We start from the raw sequence: 23,786 nt of genomic DNA, 5'->3' as shown, positions 1-23,786 counted from the left end.
TGTACTCTGACCTCAGAATCAACCCTTAAGGCATTCTGGTCTGGCTGAAAAGCCCATGAGATCATTTCAGGCATGGAAAGCCAAGACACAGGCAACAGAAATGTCTTACATGAAGGATCTTGGTGAGTGAGACACCAGTGGAAAGAAGGGGCCATCAGAGAAGGATGTAATATTTTCTAAAGGGAGGAGAGAACTTCCACTTTGCTTATGGCCTTGTCTAAATACTGACAGAGAATGTAGACCCAAAAGGTTTCCATAGCCTTGTCACTCATCTCAAGAGCCCTGGGTGATCACTGACATCATACATAAGAGGGTTAACTGTTAAATTAGCAAAAATTGTGCAATTCCCTTGCAGGACCTCTGTCCTGTTGAGTTGTACTATGAGAATTAACTGTAAAACTTGTTCTCAAACAGTTTTTATATTTTGTTTGTAGGTGTCCAAATTGTTGAAATCTTTATTTAGTATAGAGTTGATCTTCTGTGTATAAAGCTGATTGAAAACAAATCTTAATAGGGAATGGGACTGGGAATGGGAGAGGGAGGAAGAGACGGGGTGGGAGTGGTGGTGGGAGAATGGGTATGGTGGAAAGAATCTCTATATTCCTAAAGTTGTACTTATGAAATTTATGCTCATTAAATAAAAGGTTTCTTTGGGGAAAAAAGTGTTATTGAGAAGAAGGACCATAAACTTAAAGAACTCATAGAATGAAGAGGATATGCTGCTTGATGTGCCTGTACATAGACCCAAATGGCTTTCTGGGCCATCTACATGATACCCTAAGAAATATATGACCAGAAAAACCTGGGCCATTATGAGGTCCATCCAAAGTCATTAATAGTAAACAAGCCACTAACAGCATAAATGAAATGAAAGACAGTCCTTATAACCCAAAGATCCATGACAGATAAGGAAGGTCCAAAGACATCTAAGAATTTATTTTTGTTCCTAATCACCATCCTCACTATTAGTGACCAGTCATTACCTTGAAATTAATAATAAATAGAAATTTTATAGTAATTATGGCAAAATGTCACTTTTTAAGTACATTTATCTTTTGTTGTTTTTGCTTTAATGAATATTCAATCATTGCTCCTCTGACTTTTAGGTTTCTCAGTCTTACATCTTAGTAAGGTAGTATATGATTTTATACCCTTTACTACTGAAACACCCCCCTAAGGTTCATATGTCTATCAAATGTTATTGAAAATCAGAAAAGTACACAAATTAAACATGTATATTTGTATTTGTAATTTATATAGCTCTATTAAAAATGTCTTGAGCAAGCAATTATAGTGTGCTTGCTCAAGAGTTGAGTTAATAGTTTTACAACACAGAAATGAGAAATTTTCACACTACTTAAAATAAACATGGATTATATTTTTTACCTAGTTGAAGATCTCCAGTTAATTTTTGACTGTTAAATAATACTGACATTCTACTGGAAATATAAATTGTTCCATTTGCTAAATCTCTCAGTAGTGTACCTAGTAGACCCATTCCAAAATGGTAGACTTGTATTTCTCTTTTAATAAAGATCAGGAAGAAGAAGGTATGATAGCAATAAGCTATTAAATGACAAAGAATAGCAACAAAGTAATTAAAATTTATATAGCACTTTTAGGATACCAAAATTTTTAAGGCACAACTTTAAATTTGACATCATTTCAAGGATACAAGTAAGGAGAAGCTACTTAATTTGTTTTTTTATAAAACAGGAGAATGGGGGATGACACTGTGGCATAAAGGGCTAAGCTGCTACCTATAGTGCTGGCATCCCACATGGATGTTAGTTGGAGTCTTGGCTGCTCTACTTCTAATACAGCTCCCTGCTACTGTGCCTGGGAAAGCAGAGGAAGATGGCCCTAGTCCTTGCAGCCCTACACCCACTTGGGAGACCTGGAAGAAGCTCCTGGTTCCTGGTTTTAGCTTGGTCCAGTCCTGACCCTGGCAGCCATTTGGTTAGTGAACCAGCAGATGGAAGATCTCTCCCTCACGCTCCCATTTGTTATGTTGCCTTTCAAGTAAATAAACAAATCTTAAAAAAAAAAAAGAAAAAGAAAAAGAAAAACTAACCAGTAGAATGAATAAAACACAAAGTTAAGTGACTCCTGAACCAAAAAATAAAATCAAGAATTTTTCACTCTTTGTTCAGCACATTTTGTTCTAAAACATGCTGCCTGTGAAGGTAGGATTTTATTGGAATTCAGTCACAAAATGATTATGATGTACCCTTCTTATGACTCACATATTCTTTCTCTCCCTAATTTAGCCTCATTTAATGGATTTGCACTATTACTATTTTCAGTTACTCTTTTTTGTTGTTGTTGTTAGTTTATTTTATTTATTTGAAAGTTTCAGAGAGAGGTAGAGCCAGAGAGAGAAAGAGGTCTTCCATTCCACTGGTTCACTCCCCAAATAGCCACAACAGCCAAAGCCGAGCAGATCTGAAGCCAGGAACAGGAACCTCTTCCAGGTCTCCCACACAGGTGCAGGGGCCCAAGGAGTTGGGTCATCTCCCACTGCTTTCAAAGGCCACAGCAGAGAGCTGGATCAGAGGCTGGCGCAGCTGGGACTTGAACTGGTGCCCACATGGGATGCTGGCACTGCAGGCTGGGGCTTTAACCCACTGTGCCACAGAGCCAGCCCCCAGTTATTCTGTTTTCAAATAACATTTTGGCAGTGTGGAAATTAAAGTGGGCTCATTTAGAATCACAAAGAAGTTTATTCCTGCCCTAGGAGTGTATCAAAGTTCTGTTATCATCCCGTAAAAGTGACTAAAGGAACTACTCATTAATATAATGATGTTAATATTTTTTGAAAGTTGAAAACCCTAACATTCATACTTTTGATAAAGACTTTCTCATCAATTTTCACAATCTCACTAAAATTTCATTTGCAGTTCTACTTTCTGTTGAACCACAAGTTCTAGTTCTACAGTCCGCTCTAAAATGATGAAATACTTACTGGCTCTGAGAATGTTCTCCTTGCTGCTGCATCTGGACTGGACCTGCAGAAAGAGCATTCACTCAGTAATTTAGGGCTCAAAACATGGATAGCCAGATACGCATACTTAATGGGCAAGCTCCTGAGGTCTAGGAGTAAAGGCTTTATATATCTCAGATCTCATAACATATTAATACAAATATGTTATATTTGTTCCATATATTTTCAAGTTTATCTTTTCTTTAAAGAAATAAATTATTTTCAGAAAAAGAAATGTAGGTTGCAATATTATAAATTGGACAGAGATAAAAATCAAAGGTAATTTTTAAAAAATTCATGTGTATTTGAGTTCAGTATAGTTGGTCCTCCATATCTATGGATTCAACTAACTATGGCTCAAAAATATTTGGAAAACTACTTGTCTCTGCACTGAACATATACAGACTATTTTTTCCTTGACATTTTTCTCTAAACAATACAGTAAAACAACTATTTACAAAACTTTTACATTGCATTAGGTATTGTAAGTAATCTAGAGATTATTTCCAACATACAGGAGAATGTGTGCACATTATATGCAAATACTATACCATTTTATATGAGGGACTAAGCATTTGAGGATTTTGGTGTCATGGGGGTCTTGGAACCAAGGGATGACTATTTATGGAAAAAAATTCAAGCTACTGCATATTAAGTTTTGAATATATACCCTTAATATCATGGTATTTAGTATATCTCAGGACCAGAATAATAATGAAATTCAAGTAACAAAGTTATACTCAAATATTCTATTATAGCAATATTTGTGTATATGTTAATGAAGGAAAAATAGAGAAATCCTCATAGGCAATATTTACTTTTGATCTAACAATTTTTGTCATTTATTGATTACATTGATTTATTATAGCATTGGTTATGAAAAATGGATTTTGTTGGAAATCAATTAAATTGAACTCATTCATTTATTAATTCATAGGTGTGTACATAATCAGTCAGAAATCCTTGTGCTTTGAAGTATTTAGGTCAATATGGAACATTTTTTTGAATGTTGTAAAACTGTTGTATTCAAGGGCCATGCTGGATAGCACTAACGTTGTTAATTTCAGTGGAAACTGTATTTAAACTCCATACCTCCTTTTCCCACTCCCCAGCAGCTTGCCCCAAATGGATATATATATATAAAAATTAACTTCTATAGTTTAACACAATCTACTATTGTAATGAAATAATTTATGAAAGGAATGTTGCAACTTAGGGTGGGTTATGGTTGTCCTTCCCTGAAAAAAACAATTGTTAATGTTTAAATAAACAACAACAATAAAAATGTCACAAACACACACACAAGAAAAAGAACACACACACCAACAAAGTGGGGGGGTACAAAATAATATCATATGTTTAAGTTATTCTCTTTTGGCCCAGATTGTTCAATTAGCTTTAAATATACTAGAATGAAGAATTTAAACTAGAATATAAGATTCTTATATGCTTTTTACTCAGAAGTCATATTAAAGAACAATTCTGGACCAAATGGGGAATAAATTCATGACTATTTAAAGAAAACAATACAGGGAAGAAGACATTAGAGTAAGGAAAAGAAAAGGAAGAGAAAGAAGTTTGAGGGTGTAAAACTAGATGGTATAAAGAAAGTATGAGCTTATAGAAGGGGATAATATGTACATGGAAAATGTTCTGCTATTTTTTTTATTGGAAATTCATACCAAGAGGGTAAGGATGACTAATGAACTTGCTGCAAAATAAATAAGCAAGTTGGCATACTATGGAATGAAAATAAGTGTAACTATACTACTACAGCCTTAAAGGAGAAAAGAAACAAACACTAGTAGACAAATTAATGGACAAGCTTAATAGAGAAACTACATTTTAAAAAGTGATTCAAGGAACACAAGAAAAAGCTAAAAGAGAAAAATCTGAGAGAGAGAAGAAAAGAAAAGAGGAAAATGTTGAAAGACAAAAAACAGAGTTCAAAGAAGTCAAATGGAAGTCAAGAAAGTCTTCAACAAGATGTAGAAACAGAAGGAGCCCAAACCCATAGCGCAAAGCAATGTTTGCGAATGGAAAGTAGCTCCTTTGATCAGTAATAGTTACTCTTAAGTCGTAGCCTCTATTCCTCCAGAGTTCATCTTTAAGCCCTTCCAATCTAGAGTGGAGCTAGTGTATGGATAGAAACAAGAGATTTACAATGAACAAAGCAGTTCAGATGAGTAGTTCAAATTGTCTTATAAAATGTCCCAACAGATTTATATGTTTATTATATACATTGAATAATGTATATAATTGAGATGATAGTGAGGACCTAGCTGGTTTTACCAAAAAATACCCAAACCAAACCAAAACAACAGCAAAACAACCTTAAGTGGCTTAAAATAAAAAAGAAACATTCATAACATGAATTTAATAAAGACATCCAAGGGTTGCTTTGTGGCACCTTAGTTTAGAAATAAATATACTTAAAACAGTTTTATTTAGAAAAGTTTGGGTGACGAAAATTGTTATTTGAATCTGGGCACTGAACAAAATTCACAACAGTATAACCAATGTTTTCCCACTTATATTACATTGGCTATGTGAATCGGATTTGGGGAAATTATTTATCACTTTTAAAATCAATTAATTGTAAAATTTACTTTACTTTAGTTATCTTGAGTATATTTATATCCATTAAAGAAAACAAGCTTTAAAAAACTTTGTTTACTATTTATGCATGTAACAAATGAACTTCTATCTTGTACTATGAAACTGATCATCCTCATAACACTTAATCGCAGCATTAAATCTCAATATAAAGATTTTACCTAACTCACAATGTAATGGTATTTAGTTCAGAGAATTAAATTGAAATATAACTATAATTATTGTTCTCACTTATATGGAATATAAAGAAGAGAACAGAATCTGTCTCAAGTTTTTTTGTTTTTCTCTTACCATTGCTTTATTAATGAGAAAAAAAGGAAAGCCTGAAAAAAAAATAAAACTAAGATTTTGACCTACTATAAAAGCTGTCAGAGATTAAAATGAAAGACTGAATGATATGGTATAAAATTACTTACTATTTTATTCTATTGGGACATGTTATTTGATTATAATTAACATCTAACTTTATGGTGTTGGCAAATTAATTACCTTTTCAGTTGGATCAAAAGTAAAATAAAATGTATAAACAGCATATTATATTAAAGCCAATGGAGGAAATTAAAAACACAAGAGATTTACTAAAGACAGAGGTATTCATTTACTAATCAGGATTTCTTTGAAACATCAAATAATTCATTTCAACATATGTTTACATGTGTAATGTAATTTTCACTGAAGATCACATTGTCCATTAAAAAATCTTAAGATATGAGACAGAGAACAGAAGGGAGAGCACATAATAAATGGTGAGGAACAAAAGTGAAAATGCCTTTTAAAAAAGGTGAGATAATTTTAACAAACAACCACAATCTTTAAATACAGTTAGAGAAATCACTTACCTTATGCTTAGGTCATAACAAGAATAGCACAGTGTTTAAAGTCAGCTCTTCATTATGGGAGGTACAATTGAAAGCCATAGGTTATAATAACATGAATTGCTACACAGAAATGAAGACTTTTTCAGCCCAACATGAAAAGCTAACTCTTATGGGAGAACATTTCCACTTACATGTAATGAACATGAAGAACTGTGGGTGTAAACATCAAAACACACCAAAACACAACTCTCACATCAAAAAGTGAGAGATGGCCCAATCTCTTAGGACACAGATCTCATCTGTGACCATAATTTGTGACATATAAAGGAAGGCACATCACTCTAACAGTGAAAGATGCATGCATAATGTATAATTATCCACGGACCTCCCCACCTCCTACCCCATTTGTACACACAAGCCCACTAAGATACAGGGAAAGAATGTAGTGCCAAGCTGTTATGAAGAAAGCAGGACACACGGAAGCGCAGCAGTGGTCATGTGATTTGAGAGGTGTTCTTCCCTTAAACCATCCCATCACCATGCTTATTTTAAAGAAGCCAGGAAAAGATTCCCTTTCAAAGCTGCAGTAGCTACGAGCCCCCAGCTTGAAGCTAGTGTATGGAATTTTGATCACCGTTCCCTGCGATGTCAGGGGCTCTCCAGTGGAAGCCGGTTGTGTAACATCAGTTAGTGAGGTATGAATGTGTGAATAACAAACATCCTTTCCCTTCTGCATGTCACAGAAGTAAGGGAGGAGAGAAACATAGAGTCAAACCCATGTTAAGGATAGGTTCAGAACAATATAAGGATGTCTAACTATTAAGATGGATGTTACATTTGGTTGTAGGTTAACACAAATGAGGTTTCTCAAAAACTTCCTCTATTTTGCTGCTCACCAGGCTAACTGGATTCTCTCTCCTGTAAATGCTATCTAGAATGGCTCATATTGAAAACCTGAGTAGTTGCTCAGATGGGGTCTAAGTCAAAAACAAAAGAAGTGTTCTCTGATGGACATAAAGAAAATTCTTTCTATTTTTAGCATGACTTTACGTTAGACACGGAGCTTCTACATCTGCTTACATAAGTAACCAGAAATTCTATGGGTTAAAAAATACAGTTCTAAATTTAATTTTTTTGCATTGTTGAAAGCAAACAACAAAAAAGGCTACCTACTTAGAAACTAAGTTTTCTGTTTACTTTTCTATACTATCAGTAAAACTTTTTTAACATGTGCTGTTCCTGTCAATAGGATCATATCAACTTAGGAAAAATTTCTACATTGCTTTCCTGTTATTGATGACAGTAACTAGTTAATGTCATCTAACTTTTTTTTATATGAGATGAATTCTGATTCATGTGTGGCATCTCCAATTTCATTGGCAGATTTGCAACTATTCAATATCATGTACTTACACTATCATTTTCTCTCCTCCATTCTATTCTTAGCAGGCCAGGCCAGAATAGCTTGACCTTCACTTTAGCATGGCTTTAGTATTTCAGGCTCTGGGTCCTCCCATAATCTGTTTCCTCATGAAAAAATAAAGATGTTGTGACTCAAAGGAGATAATACATGCATCAGTGGTTTTTAAGCTATAAAGACGGAAATAAGTATCAGTAGTTGTTACGATCACTGGCATCATTGACAGTTTTGAGAAAATTCTGATTACACAACTTTCTCATTATAAGAAGAAAGTTCTTATTCTTGACCCAAAGAGAAGGGAGAAAAATCCATTTAGAGTTATGTTTATTCCATGGGAACTGGCCCAAAATTTTTAGAAAGGTCATAGCCAGAAGTCCAAGTGTATAGTAGGAATGTAAACCATATAATGTGAGGTATGGAGCAAAGTCTGAACTCTTCTAGAAAGTGCCTTGGACTCTTGAGCTTTTAGACATTAGAAAGCTGCTTCCTCTCTCTAGAATACTCTGTTGCTTATTTTCTCATCCAAATAGGAATTGTCTTTTAAGATTTCGATTGTACCATCTGCAAAAATATTTCCTGTGTTTCTCAATCAGAAATAATATCTTCTTTTTCTAAACTCTTGAGATAACAATTTATCTACCATAAAACTCATTCATTTTGCATAGTCTGATGATTTTTAATAAATTTACACTGTTGTATAACCTTCACCATAATCTAGGATGTTTCCCTAAATTCTTAAAGTATCTTATTAAATCTTGTTATAGGATTTATCATAGCTACTCATATTCCAATTACTGTTATGGGTCCCCAGTTAGACTTGGTTCTTGGAGAGAAGGGACCATGACCTTAATTCTCTTTATATTTCTTAGTATGTCAAAAATAATGCTTTGTCAGGGTAAAGAAATATTTACCATTAGGTAAATCCAATAGGTTTTTTTTTTTGCAGTAATTATTTGTCCCTTTTAATCTCAGCAGACTAAAATTTTTTTATGATACATATATGATCATACCTATCCCTGGACCATGCAAAGCTGTTTCATCAGCTTATAAGGTATATTTACTTATTTGGGCTTGAATGTAGTTAAGATAATATTAAAAGAGTAAAGATTATAGCTATGGGTTATTTGAATATCCTCAGAATGATTTCAAGAATTTAGAAAAGACATTCCTATTGATATTATTTAAGGCTAATTAAATAGTAATCTTTAGAGTCCAACAAAAGTTTTTTTTTATGCCAAAATTTCAGGTCAGGTTAAGATTTCTTATTTTCTAAAAGAACAGAATGTTCTACATTTCATATGGTCCAGGTCACTAGGAATGACACAGATATGAGATTTATAGATGACAAAAATTTTTTGATGTCTTATGGTCCTTTTTGAATTTTTTTATACCTTAACTAAAGTTATTCAAGAATAATTTGGCTATGAAGTTTTATCAAAACTTCATTTTGAGTAACATTAACTCATAGAAATAAAGCATAAGAGGGTAGAGCAAAGGGACCATTGGCATTTACTCAAGTAATGCTGCTTTAGACTACCCAGAAACAGAAGAAAGGTCTGATTTAAATAATACTAAGCCAATAACTACAATCCTAGACTCTTAAATTCCAGTTCACTTCACTTCTCACTTACACAAAAATGGAGAACTGGTCTAGAAAAGCTTTCTTCAGTGGTTCCATTCATCACTTTACTAGAATAAATTAAGATACAAGTATTTGGCTCATTTGAGCCTAATGGTAACATTTGTATTTAATTAGATTTATGATATCACAACACATATTCAACTGTAGAACTAAAAGAATTCTGGCTTATTCATGACATGAAGGGTGTCATGATAGAGGAAAAATGTCCTTGGGAATTCAGTGGTATGGCTCTCAGTACTGATTTTTACTCTTCCTGTGAGGCCTTCAACCTGACATTCAACATTCAGAACTTTAATTTCCTTCTCCATAAAATGGAGAAAATTAAATAGGATAATGTATGTGAAATGAAGAGAGCAATAAAAATCTAAGTCAGTATTATTATTCTTATGTAGATTTTAAAACATTTACAGTCTATACAAGTATAATCTGGGGCAGAGAGGGATATGAAATCTGTATACCTTAAATAAAATTTTAAAAAATTTAAAAAAAGATTTTACTCCAGCTCATGCTATGAATCAATGACAAGTAATGGGCTCTAACTGCCAATTCTAGACTGGGGCTTCAGAAAATGGCTCAGTAAAGGTCTAAGGCAGCTCTCTGCAAGGTTTAATCAAGTGCTGTGGTGTCTGACTCTAACCAAGTTATCTCTTCTTTACAAATCCTGGTTTCCTCATGTGCAAAATAAGGATATTTCCAGAGGTTTTAAATGAAGTTGATAGGTCCTTTGAGAGAATCTGTGGATAAAAGTAAAGGGTCCATTCACTGGGATGGAGAAATAAAAATTACAATCTTTTTTTTTTTTTTTTTCCTTTTTAACAGGCAGAGTGGACAGCGAGAGAGAGAGAAAGACAGAGAGAAAGGTCTTCCTTTGCCGCTGGTTCACCCTCTAATGGCCGCCACGGCTGGCGCGCTGTGGCTGGCGCGCTGTGGCCGGTGCACCGCGCTGATTCGATCCGAAGGCAGGAGCCAGGTGATTCTCCTGGTCTCCCATGGGGTGCAGGGCCCAAGTACTTGGGCCATCCTCCACTGCACTCCCGGGCCACAGCAGAGAGCTGGCCTGGAAGAGGGGCAACCGGGACAGGATCCGATGCCCCGACCGGGACTAGAATGTGGTGTGCCGGCGCCGCTAGGCGGAGGGTTAGCCTAGTGAGCCGCGGCGCTGGCCAATTACAATCTTCATATTCAGTAATCTAATACTTATTATTTTATTTCATTATGAGGTTAGTAAACAAACCATAGTAATATGAACAGAAGCTTTTACTTCAAGTGGTTATGGATATCTATTTGTGTTTACCATGATTTTAAATTATAGTGATACCAGACCAGCATCTAGAGTTTACTTAATGTATTTCCAAAGAGGCAAGCATAATTAAATCACAATTTGATTTTTAAAAATATTTCATCATGATTTAAATTTATTGTTATTTTATGTAATCCCATGTATTTTTATTTCATACATTTAAACTTGTTTTTTTTATGAAAAAATTTCTGTAGGATTTGACAGAGTACCAATTGATTCCATCGCAGAAAAAAGGTTAAAAGCTTCCGAACAAGAAAACTTCCAAGATTCTTTTATCTGTAGGATTTTCTGGCTCTAAGATACCTTTTCCACCTCTGTTTGCTATCTTTTATCCAATGATGTATTTAGGAGTCATCCATTTTTTGGAAAAGATTAGTTACAGAATTAACCAGCTGCCCATTTAAAAGACCAGAACAAGAAACAAAAAAAGGGACATAATTACTTAGAAAAGTTATAAGTAAAATGAGTCACTTGCTCTTTTCTCCTCGATTTAGATGATTAATTAAGTAGAATAATTATTTAACAGTCATCACATTTAAAACCCTATATTCAAAAGCGATCACACACACACACACACACACACCCATAATTTTTTGAACTCTTAGTCACTTGTTGCTCACAGATAGAGCGCAACAACATGATCTATTACCTATGTATAATATAAGCCTTTGTAGGCATATAGACAATTTATAAGGAAAACAATTTCATAAATCTTTTCCAGAGGACAATTCTTAAATGCTTTTCCCAGTGTCATATGAATTTGTATTGTCTTAAATTCCACTGAGCTTTCCTAAGGCCTTGGTTAATGTGAAGAATTCCTTTTTGTTTTCCCCAAGTGCTGACCTCTTTTAAGGAAGCTGAAACTGGCAGGTTACACAGAGGTATACTGAATTATAATGACCATTGGAAGTTCCTTATTTGTTCTTTAAGAGAATATTATAACATGCAGAACATACATAAGAATGGAACTCGTTATCACCATGACGAATGTTGAAATGAATTTGCAGACAGATCAATTGATTAATAAGAAAAAAAATCAACTGAATCATCAGTTGGATAGAATCTTCATTTCTATGATATAGAATAATTTACATTATCATTTGTATATTACAACAAATTCCTTAAAAATTTCACCTGATAATTTCATGGCCTGGTAGCACCTATTAACATAATTTATGTCTGTTATTCAAATGTTCATTTGAAATTGTCCCCTAGTTTATATCTTCATTTTTATATGCAATTGTATGCAATTCCTGCTGTGGCTACTTTAGACTGCACATTTTGTTTTTACTAAAGTATTAAAACAGTAGTTTACCATATTCAAAACTGGAATAAATTTATTTGAAAATTACATTATTTCTTTTAAAAATCTTATCTAATGCATTTTATTACATTATATTATTCCAAAGGTTTAACACATAGTACATTTTTGTAGTTTTCTTTTTCGTCCAAGTCTAATGAAAACCCAATTTGTAGATTAACTTATCTTGTAAAGATTCAATTATGAAAAAGTCCCAAGGTGGACAGAACAAAGTAATACTATCAAAGAAATATAATGTGATATAGCAATTATATAAAATAAATATTTGACGTTGTATTAATATGTAACCAGGCATTACATTTTATTGGTGACATTTCATTTTAGATGCTTAAAAAATGAGGCAGCTAAATAATCTTGTATAAGGAAGTCAGAAGACAGGATATTTTTTCTTAGAAGCTGTTAAATTTAGGTTTATATAGTAGTCTGAGTTGTTTCAGTCCACTTTGCCTTATAAAATCTGCATTTGCTTCATCCATACTACTGGTTCTCCTCTCTCATACTAGTATAAATTCACCTTCACAAACCTCACATTCTTAAAAGAGCAAGACAGGTCAGATTACTTTAGATTTGTATTCATTTTTGTTTTTCTTAACACGTGCGAATTTGATCTATCAAAGCTAGAGACTTATGCATGTAAATGAATCTTTCTGTAAGCAGACAAAATACAGAAAGTTATGCTACCTATATGATTTGGTTAAATTATGTAATATTTAAAATATCGGTTTCCATCTCTAGAAAAATCAGGACAAGAATACTATTCATTTATTGAACAAATACTTCTTGAGCACCTACCCAATGCCAGGCCCTGACCTAGGTATAGGGAGTAAAGCATGAATAAGATTGACAAGGGCTTTGAAAACTTGGAATTTAAACTAGTATATAAATAAGACAGTTTTAGATAGCATTAGATATTCTAAAACAATACATAGTAATGGGAGAAAAAGTGAGTAGTAATATGGACTAGTTATTTCAGATAAAATGAATAAGGAAGTCTTCCTGAATAAGTATCATTTTAGTTAAGACTCAAAACAGTCAGATGAAAATCGAAGTAAAGAAGTTTCCAAGCAGAGGAAATAGCTGGTAGCATATAAAGGCCCAAATGATTTGAGTTCCTACCAAAAAAATTATTGTGAGGATTAAATAAACTAATGCAAATAGAGCACTCTTCACTATAACTGACATTCAATAAAGAACATGTATTATTCTGATGACAAGACTGTGAATGAAAATGATTATGGCTATGATTATGACACCAACTACCAAAATCCAGGCAATGGAACTATTTTCCTCAATCTTTCCTAGTCTCGAACTACTTGCAACCTCTTCCAAACCAAAGAATACTGCTGTAATCGTTTACAAGGGCAAAAGATTGGTAATACAAAGAGACACAAGGTGCTAAGACTTAGGATTCCAGTAAAGCAAAACAAAAATGTCTTTTGGAAAAAATGGTATTTCATCAAAATCAATGAAGGCCTCTGCTAAAAGGGAATACCTCTTTGTTGTTGTTTATCGAAGTTTAAAAAAAACCAAATTTCTGCATAAAGGCTCTTGTGATACCAGAATGCTATTGTTTCATAATATCTACTATACTTATCAGAAGTCTCAGGGCCAGAGCTATGGATCAGTGGGTTATAGCCCCAGCCTGCAATGCTGGCATCCCATATGGGCGCTGGTTCAAGTCCCGGCTGCTCTACTTCTGATCCAGCTCTCTGCTATGGCCTAAGTCCCAGGGCCCCTGTACCCATGTGGGAGATCCGGAATAAGCCCCTGGTTCCTGGCTTTATCCATGTGGGAGATCCCTGGTTCCTGGCTTTGGATTAGATCAGCTCTGGCCATTGTGACCATTTGGGGAGTGAACCAGCGGATGGAAGATCTTCTCTCTCTCTCTCTACCTCTCTCTGTAACTCTGTTTCAAGTAAATAAAAATAAATATTAAAAAAGAGAAATCTGATAACTGGCTCTGTACTTTCAAAGTGTTATGGCATTTTCAAAATTTATGGAAAAACATACCACATGGGATATAATAACTGTCAAACTAGTCAGTGTTTATACATCCAGTATATATCTATGGTACAATGGCTCAGGTGGGGTGAACCAAAGTAGTTTTGAAATATCTTGCCTGTTACTAGCCAGTTAATTTTATTCCTCTTTTGGCAAAATCACAGTAAAATAATAAAATATAGGATATATGGATATATATGACTTGAAATTATACACAGAATACACACATATATGCACAGTTAGTGCATTTATACACGTGTCTGTGTAACCTCTCTCCATTAGTGCATACCAAAAATCCTTACAGTTGTAAGTAGAATAAAAACATGTTACGTAGTGCATGGAACCTACTCTAGGAATGACCACATACTAGGCCATAAAGCAAGTCTCAGCAAATTCAAAAGAATTAGAATCATACCATGCAGCTTCTCAGACCATAAAGGAATGAAGTTGGAAATTAGCAACTCAGGAATCCCTAGAGCATATGCAAACACATGGAGATTGAACAACATGCTCCTGAATGAACACTGGGTCATAGAAGAAATTAAAAGAGAAATCAAAAATTTTCTGGAAGTAAATGAGGATAACAGCACAACATATCAAAACCTATGGGATATGGCAAAAGCAGTGTTAAGAGGAAAGTTTATAGCAATAGGTGCCTACATCAAGAAATTGGAAAGGCACCAAATAAATGAGCTTTCAATGCATCTCAAGGATCTAGAAAAACTGCAGCAAACCTGACCCCAAACTAATAAGAGAAGAGAAATAATTAAAATCAGAGAAGAAATAAACAGGATTGAATAAAAAAATTACAAAAAAACCCAGCCAAACGAAGAGCTGTTTTTTTTTGAAAAAATAAATAAAATTGACACCCCATTGGCCCAATTAACTAAAAAAAGAAAAGACCCAAATCAATAAAATCAGAGATGAAAAAGGAAATGTAACAACAGACACCACAGAAATAAAAAGAATCATCAGAAATTACTACAAGGACCTGTATGCCAGCAAACAGGGAAACCTATCAGAAATGGATAGATTCCTGGACACATGCAATCTACCTAAATTGAACCATGAAGACATAGAAAACCTTAACAGATCCATAACTGAGACAGAAATTGAAACAGTAATAAAGGCCCTCCCAACAAAGAAAAGCCCAGGACCAGATGGATTCACTGCTGAATTCTACCAAACATTTAAAGAAGAATTCACTCCAATTCTTCTCAAACTATTCAGAACAATTGAAAAAGAGGGAATCCTCCCAAATTCTCTCTATGAAGCCAGCATCACCTTAATCCTTAAGCCGGAAAAAGATGCAGCATTGAAAGAAAATTACAGACCAATATCCCTGATGAACATAGATGCAAAAATCCTCAATAAAATTCTCGCCAATAGAATGCAACAACACATCAGAAAGATCATCCACCCAGACCAAGTGGATTTAACCCTGGTATGCAGGGATGGTTCAATGTTCGCAGATCAATGTGATAACACCACATTAACAAACTGCAGAAGAAAAGCCATATGATTATCACAATAGAAACAAAGAAAGCATTCGATAAAATTCAACACCCTTTCATGATGAAAACTCTAAGCAAATTGAGTATAGAAGGAACATTCTTCAATATAATCAAAGCTATTTATGAAAAACCCACGGCCAGCATCCTACTGAATGGGAAAAGTTGGAAGCATTTGCATTGAGATCTAGTACCAGACAGGGATGCCCACTCTCACCACTGTTATTCAATATAGTTCTGAAGTCCAGCACCGCGGCTCAATAGGCTAATCCTCAGCCTGTGGCGCCGGCACACTGGGTTCTAGTCCCGGTCAGGGCACCAGATTCTGTCCCAGTCGCTCCTCTTCCTGTCCAGCTCTCTGCTGTGGCTCGGGAAGGCAGTGGAGGATGGCCCAAGTCCTTGGGCCCTGCACCCACATGGGAGACCAGGAGAAGCACCTGGCTCCTGCCTTCGGATCATTGTGGTGCGCCGGCCACAGCGTGCCAGCTGCGGCGGTCACTGGGGGGTGAACCAAAAAAGGAAGACCTTTCTCTCTTTCTCACTGTCCTCTCTACCTGTCAAACAAACAAACAAACAATAAAACCCCACAAATATAGTTCTGGAAGTTTTAGCCAGAGCCATTAGGCAAGAAAAAGAAATTAAAGGGATGCAAATTAGGAAGGAAGAAGTCAAACTATCCCTCTTTGCAGATGATATGATTCTTTATTTAGGGGATCCAAAGAACTCTATTAAGAGACTATTGGAACTCATAGAAGAGCTTGGCAAAGTAGCAGGATATAAAATCAATGCACAAAAATCAACAGCCTTTGCATACACAGGCAATGCCATGGCTGAGGAAGAACTTGTAAGATCAATCCCACTCACAATAGCTACAAAAACAATCAAACTAATATCATCAAAATGTCCATTCTCCCAAAAGCAATTTATAGATTAAATGCGATACCAATCAAAATACCAAAGACCTTCTTCTCAGATCTGGAAAAAATGATGCTGAAATTCATATGGAGACACAGGAGACCTCGAATAGCTAAAGCAATCTTGTACAACAAAAACAAAGCCGGAGGCATCACAATACCAGATTTCAGGACATACTACAGGGCAGTTGTAATAAAAACAGCATGGTACTGGTACAGAAACAGATGGATAGACCGATGGAACAGAACTGAAACACCAGAAATCAACCCAAACATCTACAGCCACCTTATATTTGATCAAGGATCTAAAACCAATTCCTGGAGTAAGGACAGTCTATTCAATAAATGGTGCTGGGAAAACTGTATTTACACATGCAGAAGCATGAAGCAAGACCCCTACCTTACACCTTATACAAAAATCCACTCAACATGGATTAAAGATCTAAATCTATGACCCGACACCATCAAATTATTAGAGAACATTGGAGAAACCCTGCAAGATATTGGCACTGGCAAAAACTTCTTGGAAAAGACTCCAGAGGCACAGGCAGTCAAAGCCAAAATTAACATTTGGGATTGCATCAAATTGAGAAGTTTCTGTAAGGCAAAAGAAACAGTCAGGAAAGTGAAGAGGCAACCGACAGAATGGGAAAATATATTTGCAAACTATGCAACTGATAAAGGGTTGGTAACCAGAATCTACAAAGAAATCAAGAAACTCCACAAGATCAAAACAAACAACCCACTTAAGAGATGGGCCAAGGACCTCAATAGACATTTTTCAAAAGAGGAAATCCAAATGGCCAACAGACACATGAAAAAATGTTCAGGATCACTAGCCATCAGGGAAATGCAAATCAAAACCACAGTGAGGTTCCACCTCACCCTGGTTAGAATGGCTCACATGCAGAAATCTATCAACAATAAATGCTGGAGAGGATGTGGGGAAAAAGGGACACTAACCCACTGTTGGTGGGAATGCAAACTGCTAAAGCCACTATGGAAGTCATTCTGGAGATTCCTCAGAAACCTGAATATAACCCTACCATTCAACCCAGCCATCCTACTCCTTGGAATTTACCTAAAGGAAATTAAATTGGCAAACAAACAAGCTGTCTGCCCATTAATGTTTATTGCAGCTCAATTCACAATAGCTAAGACCTGGAGTCAACCCAAATGCCCATCAACAGTAGAGTGGATAAAGAAATTATAGGACATGTATTCTATAGAATACTATACAGCAGTAAAAAAAAATGAAATCCAGTCATTTGCAACAAAATGGAGGAATCTGGAAAACATCATGCTGAGTGAATTAAGCCAGTCCCAAAGGGACAAATATCATACGTTCTCCCTGATCGGTGACAACTGAGCACCAAAACGGAAACCTGTTGAAGTGAAATGGACACTATGAGAAACAGTGACTTGATCAGCCCTTGTCCTGACTATTGATGTACAATTCAATACTTTATCCCTTTTAGTATTTTTTGTTCTACTTAATACTATTGGTTGAACTCTGTAATTAACACACAATTATTCTTAAGTGTTTAAATTTAACTGAAAAGTGATCCCTGTTAAATATAAGAGTGGGAATAAGAGAGGGAAGAGATGTACAATTTGGGACATGCTCACTCAGACTTGCCTCAAACGGTAGAGTTAGAAATGTGCCAGGGGATTCCCATTCAATTCCGTCAAGCTGGCATGTACCAATGCCATCTCACTAGTCCAAGTGATCAATTTCAGTTCACAATTGATCATAATGATAGGTCTAAGAGTCAAAGGGATCACATAAACAAGACTAGTGTCTGCTAATACTATCTGATAGAATAAAAAGGAGAGAACGATCCAACATGGGAAGTGGGATACACAGCAGACTCATAGAATGGCAGATGTCCTAAATAGCACTTGGGCCTCAGAATAAGCAAGCCCTTAAGGCATTTGGATCTGGCTGAAGAGCCCATGAGAGTATTTTAGGCATGGAAAGCCAAGACACTCTGGCAAAACAAACAGCAAACAAAACAAAACAAAACAAACAAAACCTAAATGAAAGATCTCTGGGAGTAAGATTCCAGTGGAAAGAAGGGACCATCAAAGAAGGAGGTACCTTTCTCTGAAGGGAGGAGAGAACTTCCACTTTGACTATGACCTTGTCTAAATAAGATGGGAGTTGGTGAACTCAAAAGGCTTCCATAGCTTTGGCAACTCATGACAAGAGCCTAGGGTGATTACAATTGTTAAGTAAACAACAAGAGTCACTGTGAACTTACTCCTCATGTAGGATCTCTGTCCTTAATATGCTGTACATTGTGAATTAATGCTATAACTAGTACTCAAACAGTATTTTACACTTTGTGTTTCTGTGTGGGTGCAAACTGTTGAAATCTTTAATTAATATATACTAAATTGATCTTCAGTATATAAAGAGAATTGAAAATGAATCTTGATGTGAATGGAATGGGAGAGGGAGCAGGAGAGGGGAGGGTTGCAGGTGGGAGGGAAGTTAAGGGGGGAGGAAAAGCCATTGTAATCCATAAGCTGTACTTTGGAAATTTATATTTATTAAATAAAAGAAAAAAACATGCTATGTATATGAAAGAACATAATTCTAATTTTCTATCATATGATGTATTGGTCTTATATAAAGACAACTCTATGTAAAGAAAACTTGAGTTTTGTCAGAATTCCCAATTGCTTAAAATATGTTAAAATATTTGATTTATAAAACATTAACATTTATTACTTCGAGGTGATCAGCATATGGGTATTTGCTATATTATCTGTTCCTGGTATATATTTGAAATATTTCATTAAAAACAGGAAATTAAAAAGGAAAAAAAGCAAACTGATTCACTACAGGATATAGCTATGAGTCTGGCAATATTCATAAATCCTTTACTTTAAAATTCTAAAATTTAGAACTTACGGTCATTTAATATTCTCTTGAATTCTTTATTCTATGAATAAACACAATGACAATGTTTTCACTTAAATATTTTTCATTATTGTTTTCCTTCAGTAAGTATTACTGAACTGAGAATGTTGCTAAATTATAACCACTGTTCTACAGTTTCACGATTGAACAATTTGTTCCCTTTACTCTTTTCAGGGTGTTCGTATGTTTCTCAGGTGTTACATGAGGAATACAATCAACTTATACTCTGCAGAAACTCATCTCCCAGAATTTTCCAACTCTAAAATGAAAATACTGGCTCTTCTTGAAATTCTTCCACAAAAGGAATTCTTCAATGAAAATTCTTTGTTTTATATATGTTTATTTCCTATTTATCTTACATTATTTGTAGACCTCCCTACTTTTTGCTTTCTTCTCTAATGTATTCCCCTTAGTTTTCCTTTCCTTTTTTTCTTTTTTAAAATTTATTTGAAAGAGTTACAGAGAGAGAGAGAGAGAGAGAGAGAGAGAGAGAGAGAGAAAGGTCTTCTGTCCACTGGTTCACTCCCCAATTTGCTGCAATGGCGGGAGCTATGCTGATCTGAAGCCCGGAGTCAGGAGCTTCTTCAGGTCTCCCATGTGAGTGCAGGGGCCCAAGCACTTGGGCCATCTTCTACTGCTTTCCATAGCAGAGAGCTGGATCGGAAGAGGAGCAACTGGGATATGAACTGGTACCCAAATAGGATGCCAGTGCTGCAGGTTGGGGCTTCAACCTGCTGCGCCACAGTGCCAGCTCCCTCCTTTTCTGAACTGTTAACAGGAGTTGGGAGGAGTTCAAAAAAGATTTTTATTTTCTCTTATTTACATTCTTCACAGAACATGTGAAGAACACACATTACTTAAGATGAAAAATAGAAACTCTTATTAAAAATAAAAAATTTGATTTTTAAATTTAAACTAAATTTAAATTTATGTATTTGAAAGGCAAAGTGACACATAGAGAGATCAATCTTCCTTTTTGTGGTTTACTTTCTAAACGGCCACAGTGGCCAGGGCTGGGCTGAGCTAGAGCGTCATCCATGTCTCCCACATCAGTGCAGGGGCCCAAGGAATTAGGCATCTTCCTCTGCTTTCCCAGGCACATTATCTGGGACCTGGATGGAAGCGGGGCAGCAGCTGCTTGAATCCGCACTCACGGGATGCCGATATTGCAGGCAGTTGCAGCTTAACTGGCTGTGCTACAACACCAGCCTCCCTCCACTTGCTTTCAATCCAGATTCTCACTAATGTACACTCTGAGAGGTATCAGGAGATGTCCAATTACCATGTAGAAAACCCAGATTGAGTGTTGGGCTCTTGGCTTTAGCTTGGCCTAGCCTCACCTTTGGCCAGTATTTGGCGAGTGAAGTCTCTGATGGCAGATCTCTGTTTCTTTCTGCCTTTCAAATAAAATGAAATGAAAACAAAGAAAAAAGATTTAAAACAATCCTAAAATTTAAACCCTTCAGTATACTATATACTGACCATTATATTATTTGCTGAAATCAGTCTTACTCAATTGTTGATAGATTTATTCTGAACCATCAATATATTCTTCCTCCATCATTCCCTTGCAACAGAGTACACTTGTTATCAAGTTTCAGTCCATCATCATGAAACAGTTGTGAAGCTAACTAGCTTATAAATCTGTAAGCCTGGACTCATTAACACTATGTTTTAACTAAAGTAACTTGAAAAAGGAATCTATATCCTATTTATAAAGTCTGTTGACCTAGAATTTTCTTTTTTTTTAATTTTATTTTTTGACAGGCAGAATTAGATAGTGAGAGAGAGACAGAGAGAGTTATAGACAGTGAGAGTCAGAGACAGAGAGAAAGGTCTTCCTTCTGTTGGTTTACTCCCCTAATGGCCGCCATAGCTGGCGCTGTGCTGATCCGAAGCCAGGGGCCAGGTGCTTCCTCTGGGTCTCCCATGTGGGTGCAGGGACCCAAGCACTTGGGCCATCTTCTACTGCCCTCCCGGGCCATAGCAGAGAGCTGGACTGGAAGAGGAGCAACCGGGACTGGTACCCGGCACCCCAACCAGGACTAGAATCAGGGGTGCCGGCGCCACAGGTGGAGGATTAGCCAAGTGAGCCATGGCGCCAGCCCAACCTAGAATTTTCAGCTAGATACAGTATACCTAATTTATTTACGATAGTCTAACCAAGACTCTAATTCCTGTGAGTTATATGGCCTAGAATTTAGGCATAGTGTTTTGGAACCCTAAGGCAGCTATGTACACTTCATTTTGTTCCTTCAAAGCAAATTCACTTTAATTCAATTAGTAAGGTTCATATATTTTCCAAGTGACTGAAAGGGGTTTAGTTATGATTCACTGAGAAGGGAAAGGAAAAGAAAAAACAGCTAGAGATAAAGAAAGTTGGTGATTTCTGGTGAAAACACACATACACACATACACACAAAAGGAGAAAAAACAGATAAAAAGCATACAACAAAATGAAGAGTAGAAAACTGTGGTAAGAATGTGGGTGAATGTAAATGAGGAAATGAATAATGGAATGAAGATTTTTATACAGACTATTATTCTCTTCACATTTCTTACTTCAATCTTCCAAATACATGGCAGAATGTAAAAATACAAGTGTTACCCCTTTCCTGAAGTTGTCTTTTAAAATAAATGGGCAACATTTACAAGGCAAAGCTTACAAAATCTAAGAAGGTATAAGAGTGTATGAGAAAAGATAGTTAGTGACCTATATTATGACTATGACTATTTTTTAAAGATTTATTCTTTTGAACGGCAGTTCAGTTACAGAGAGAGAGAAACAGGGAAAGACAGACAGAGAGATAACTTCCATCAAGTGGTTCACCCCCTAAATGGCTGCCAATAGTTGAGATGGGGCCAGGCCAAAGCCAGGAGCCAGGAACTCCATCCTGGTTTCACACATGGGTGGCAGGGGCACAAGTACTTGGGCCATTTTCCATGCTTTCCCAGATGGGTTATCTGGGAGTAAGATCAAAAACGGAGCAGCTGGGACTCCAATTGGCTATCATATGGGAGACTGGTGCTGCAGGCAATGGCTTTCCTCATTGTGCCACAATGCTGGCCCCTATCATGGCTATTCTGCTTTTTTCTTTAAAGATTTGTTTATTTGAAAGGCAGAGTTAGAGAGAGAGAGATCTTCCATCCACTGATTCATTCCCCAAATGACCACAACAGCTGGGCCTGGGTCAGGCCAAAGCCAGGAGCTTCTTCCAGGTCTTCCATGTGGGTACAGGAGCAATTTTCTGCTGCTTCCCCAGGTGCATTAACAGGGAGCCTGGATCAGAAGTAGAACAGCCAGGACTTGAACCAGCACCCATGAGATGCTGGTGTCGCAGGTAGCAGCTTAACTTGATATGCCACAGTAGCAACCCCTGCGGCTATTCTGAAGAGCAGTAGTTATATAGCTCTGTATAGATTGAATGTTTAAAAGGAAGTCAAAGTGATTTCAGACACAGCCTAAATCAATGACATATTATGACTATATTTACAGGGATTTAAAACTGTATACAAAGGCCCAGTAGATAACTGTAACTTGGAACAATCAGACCACAGCCTTGAAGTAGAGTTCAGTTATGTTTAAAGTTAGATAATTCCAAGTTAGAGGAGAGTGACATAGGAAGATTGCAAGAGTGGTGCATACACACACACGTACACATATACACACTGGAGAACATTTTAGACATGCTTCTATCTTTGACCTATAAAAGACAGAATGGCTACAAAGATCCCTGCTATAAAACAGCAGTTTAGGTTGAATGAATGAACCTAGATTATTTTGACTTGTCCTTTGAACTCTTGAATTGCACTACATGCCTTTAAAACTAACAAAATGGTGAGGTTACAGAAAATTGCTATGTGGAAAGGAACATAAACTAAAGGAGGTAATCTAGGGGCAAGCATCACGGTTACTCCACTTTCAATCCATCCTGGGAAACAAAAAATGTTGGCTTAAGAGCTTCAGCTCCTGCCACCCACAGGGGAGACCTGGATGTAGTTCCATACCCCTGACTTTGATCTAGCCTAGTTCTGGCTGTTGCTGGCATTTGGGAGTAAACCAGCAAATGGAAGATGTCTCTTCTTCCTTCCCTTTCTCTCTGCTTTTTAAACAGATGACAATAAATATTTTAAATAAATAAAATAATAGGGGCCGGAGCTGTGGCGCAGAGGGTTAAAGCCCCGGCCTGAAGCTCTGGCATCCCATACAGGTGGCCCGTTTGAGTCCCAGCTGCTCCACTTCCAATCCAGCTCTCTGCTATGGCCTGGGAAAGCAGTGGAAAATGGCGCAAGCCCTTGGGCCCCTGCACCCATGTGGGAGACCAGAAGAA

General features: G+C 36.3%; 1 protein-coding gene across 26 annotated transcripts in view; it reads right to left on the bottom strand.

Annotated features, from left to right (window-relative positions):
- Positions 1 to 23,786, bottom strand: part of GPHN (gephyrin) — a 568,860-nt gene that overhangs the window by 150,264 nt on the left and 394,810 nt on the right. For all 26 annotated transcript variants that reach the window (XM_051826366.3, XM_070065114.2, XM_070065116.2 and 23 more), the window contains one exon: positions 2,966 to 3,008. In XM_051826366.3, coding sequence (XP_051682326.1) covers positions 2,966 to 3,008 — 43 coding nt within the window. The remainder of the gene's footprint in view (positions 1 to 2,965; positions 3,009 to 23,786) is intronic.

Source organism: Oryctolagus cuniculus, chromosome 20 (assembly GCF_051225735.1).
Source record: "Oryctolagus cuniculus isolate XC-2025 breed Fujian yellow rabbit chromosome 20, ASM5122573v1, whole genome shotgun sequence".
In the NCBI taxonomy this organism is placed as follows: Eukaryota; Metazoa; Chordata; class Mammalia; order Lagomorpha; family Leporidae; genus Oryctolagus; species Oryctolagus cuniculus.
The sequence above is the reverse complement of the archived record's forward strand: the minus strand, read 5'-3'. Positions and strand labels throughout refer to the sequence as shown.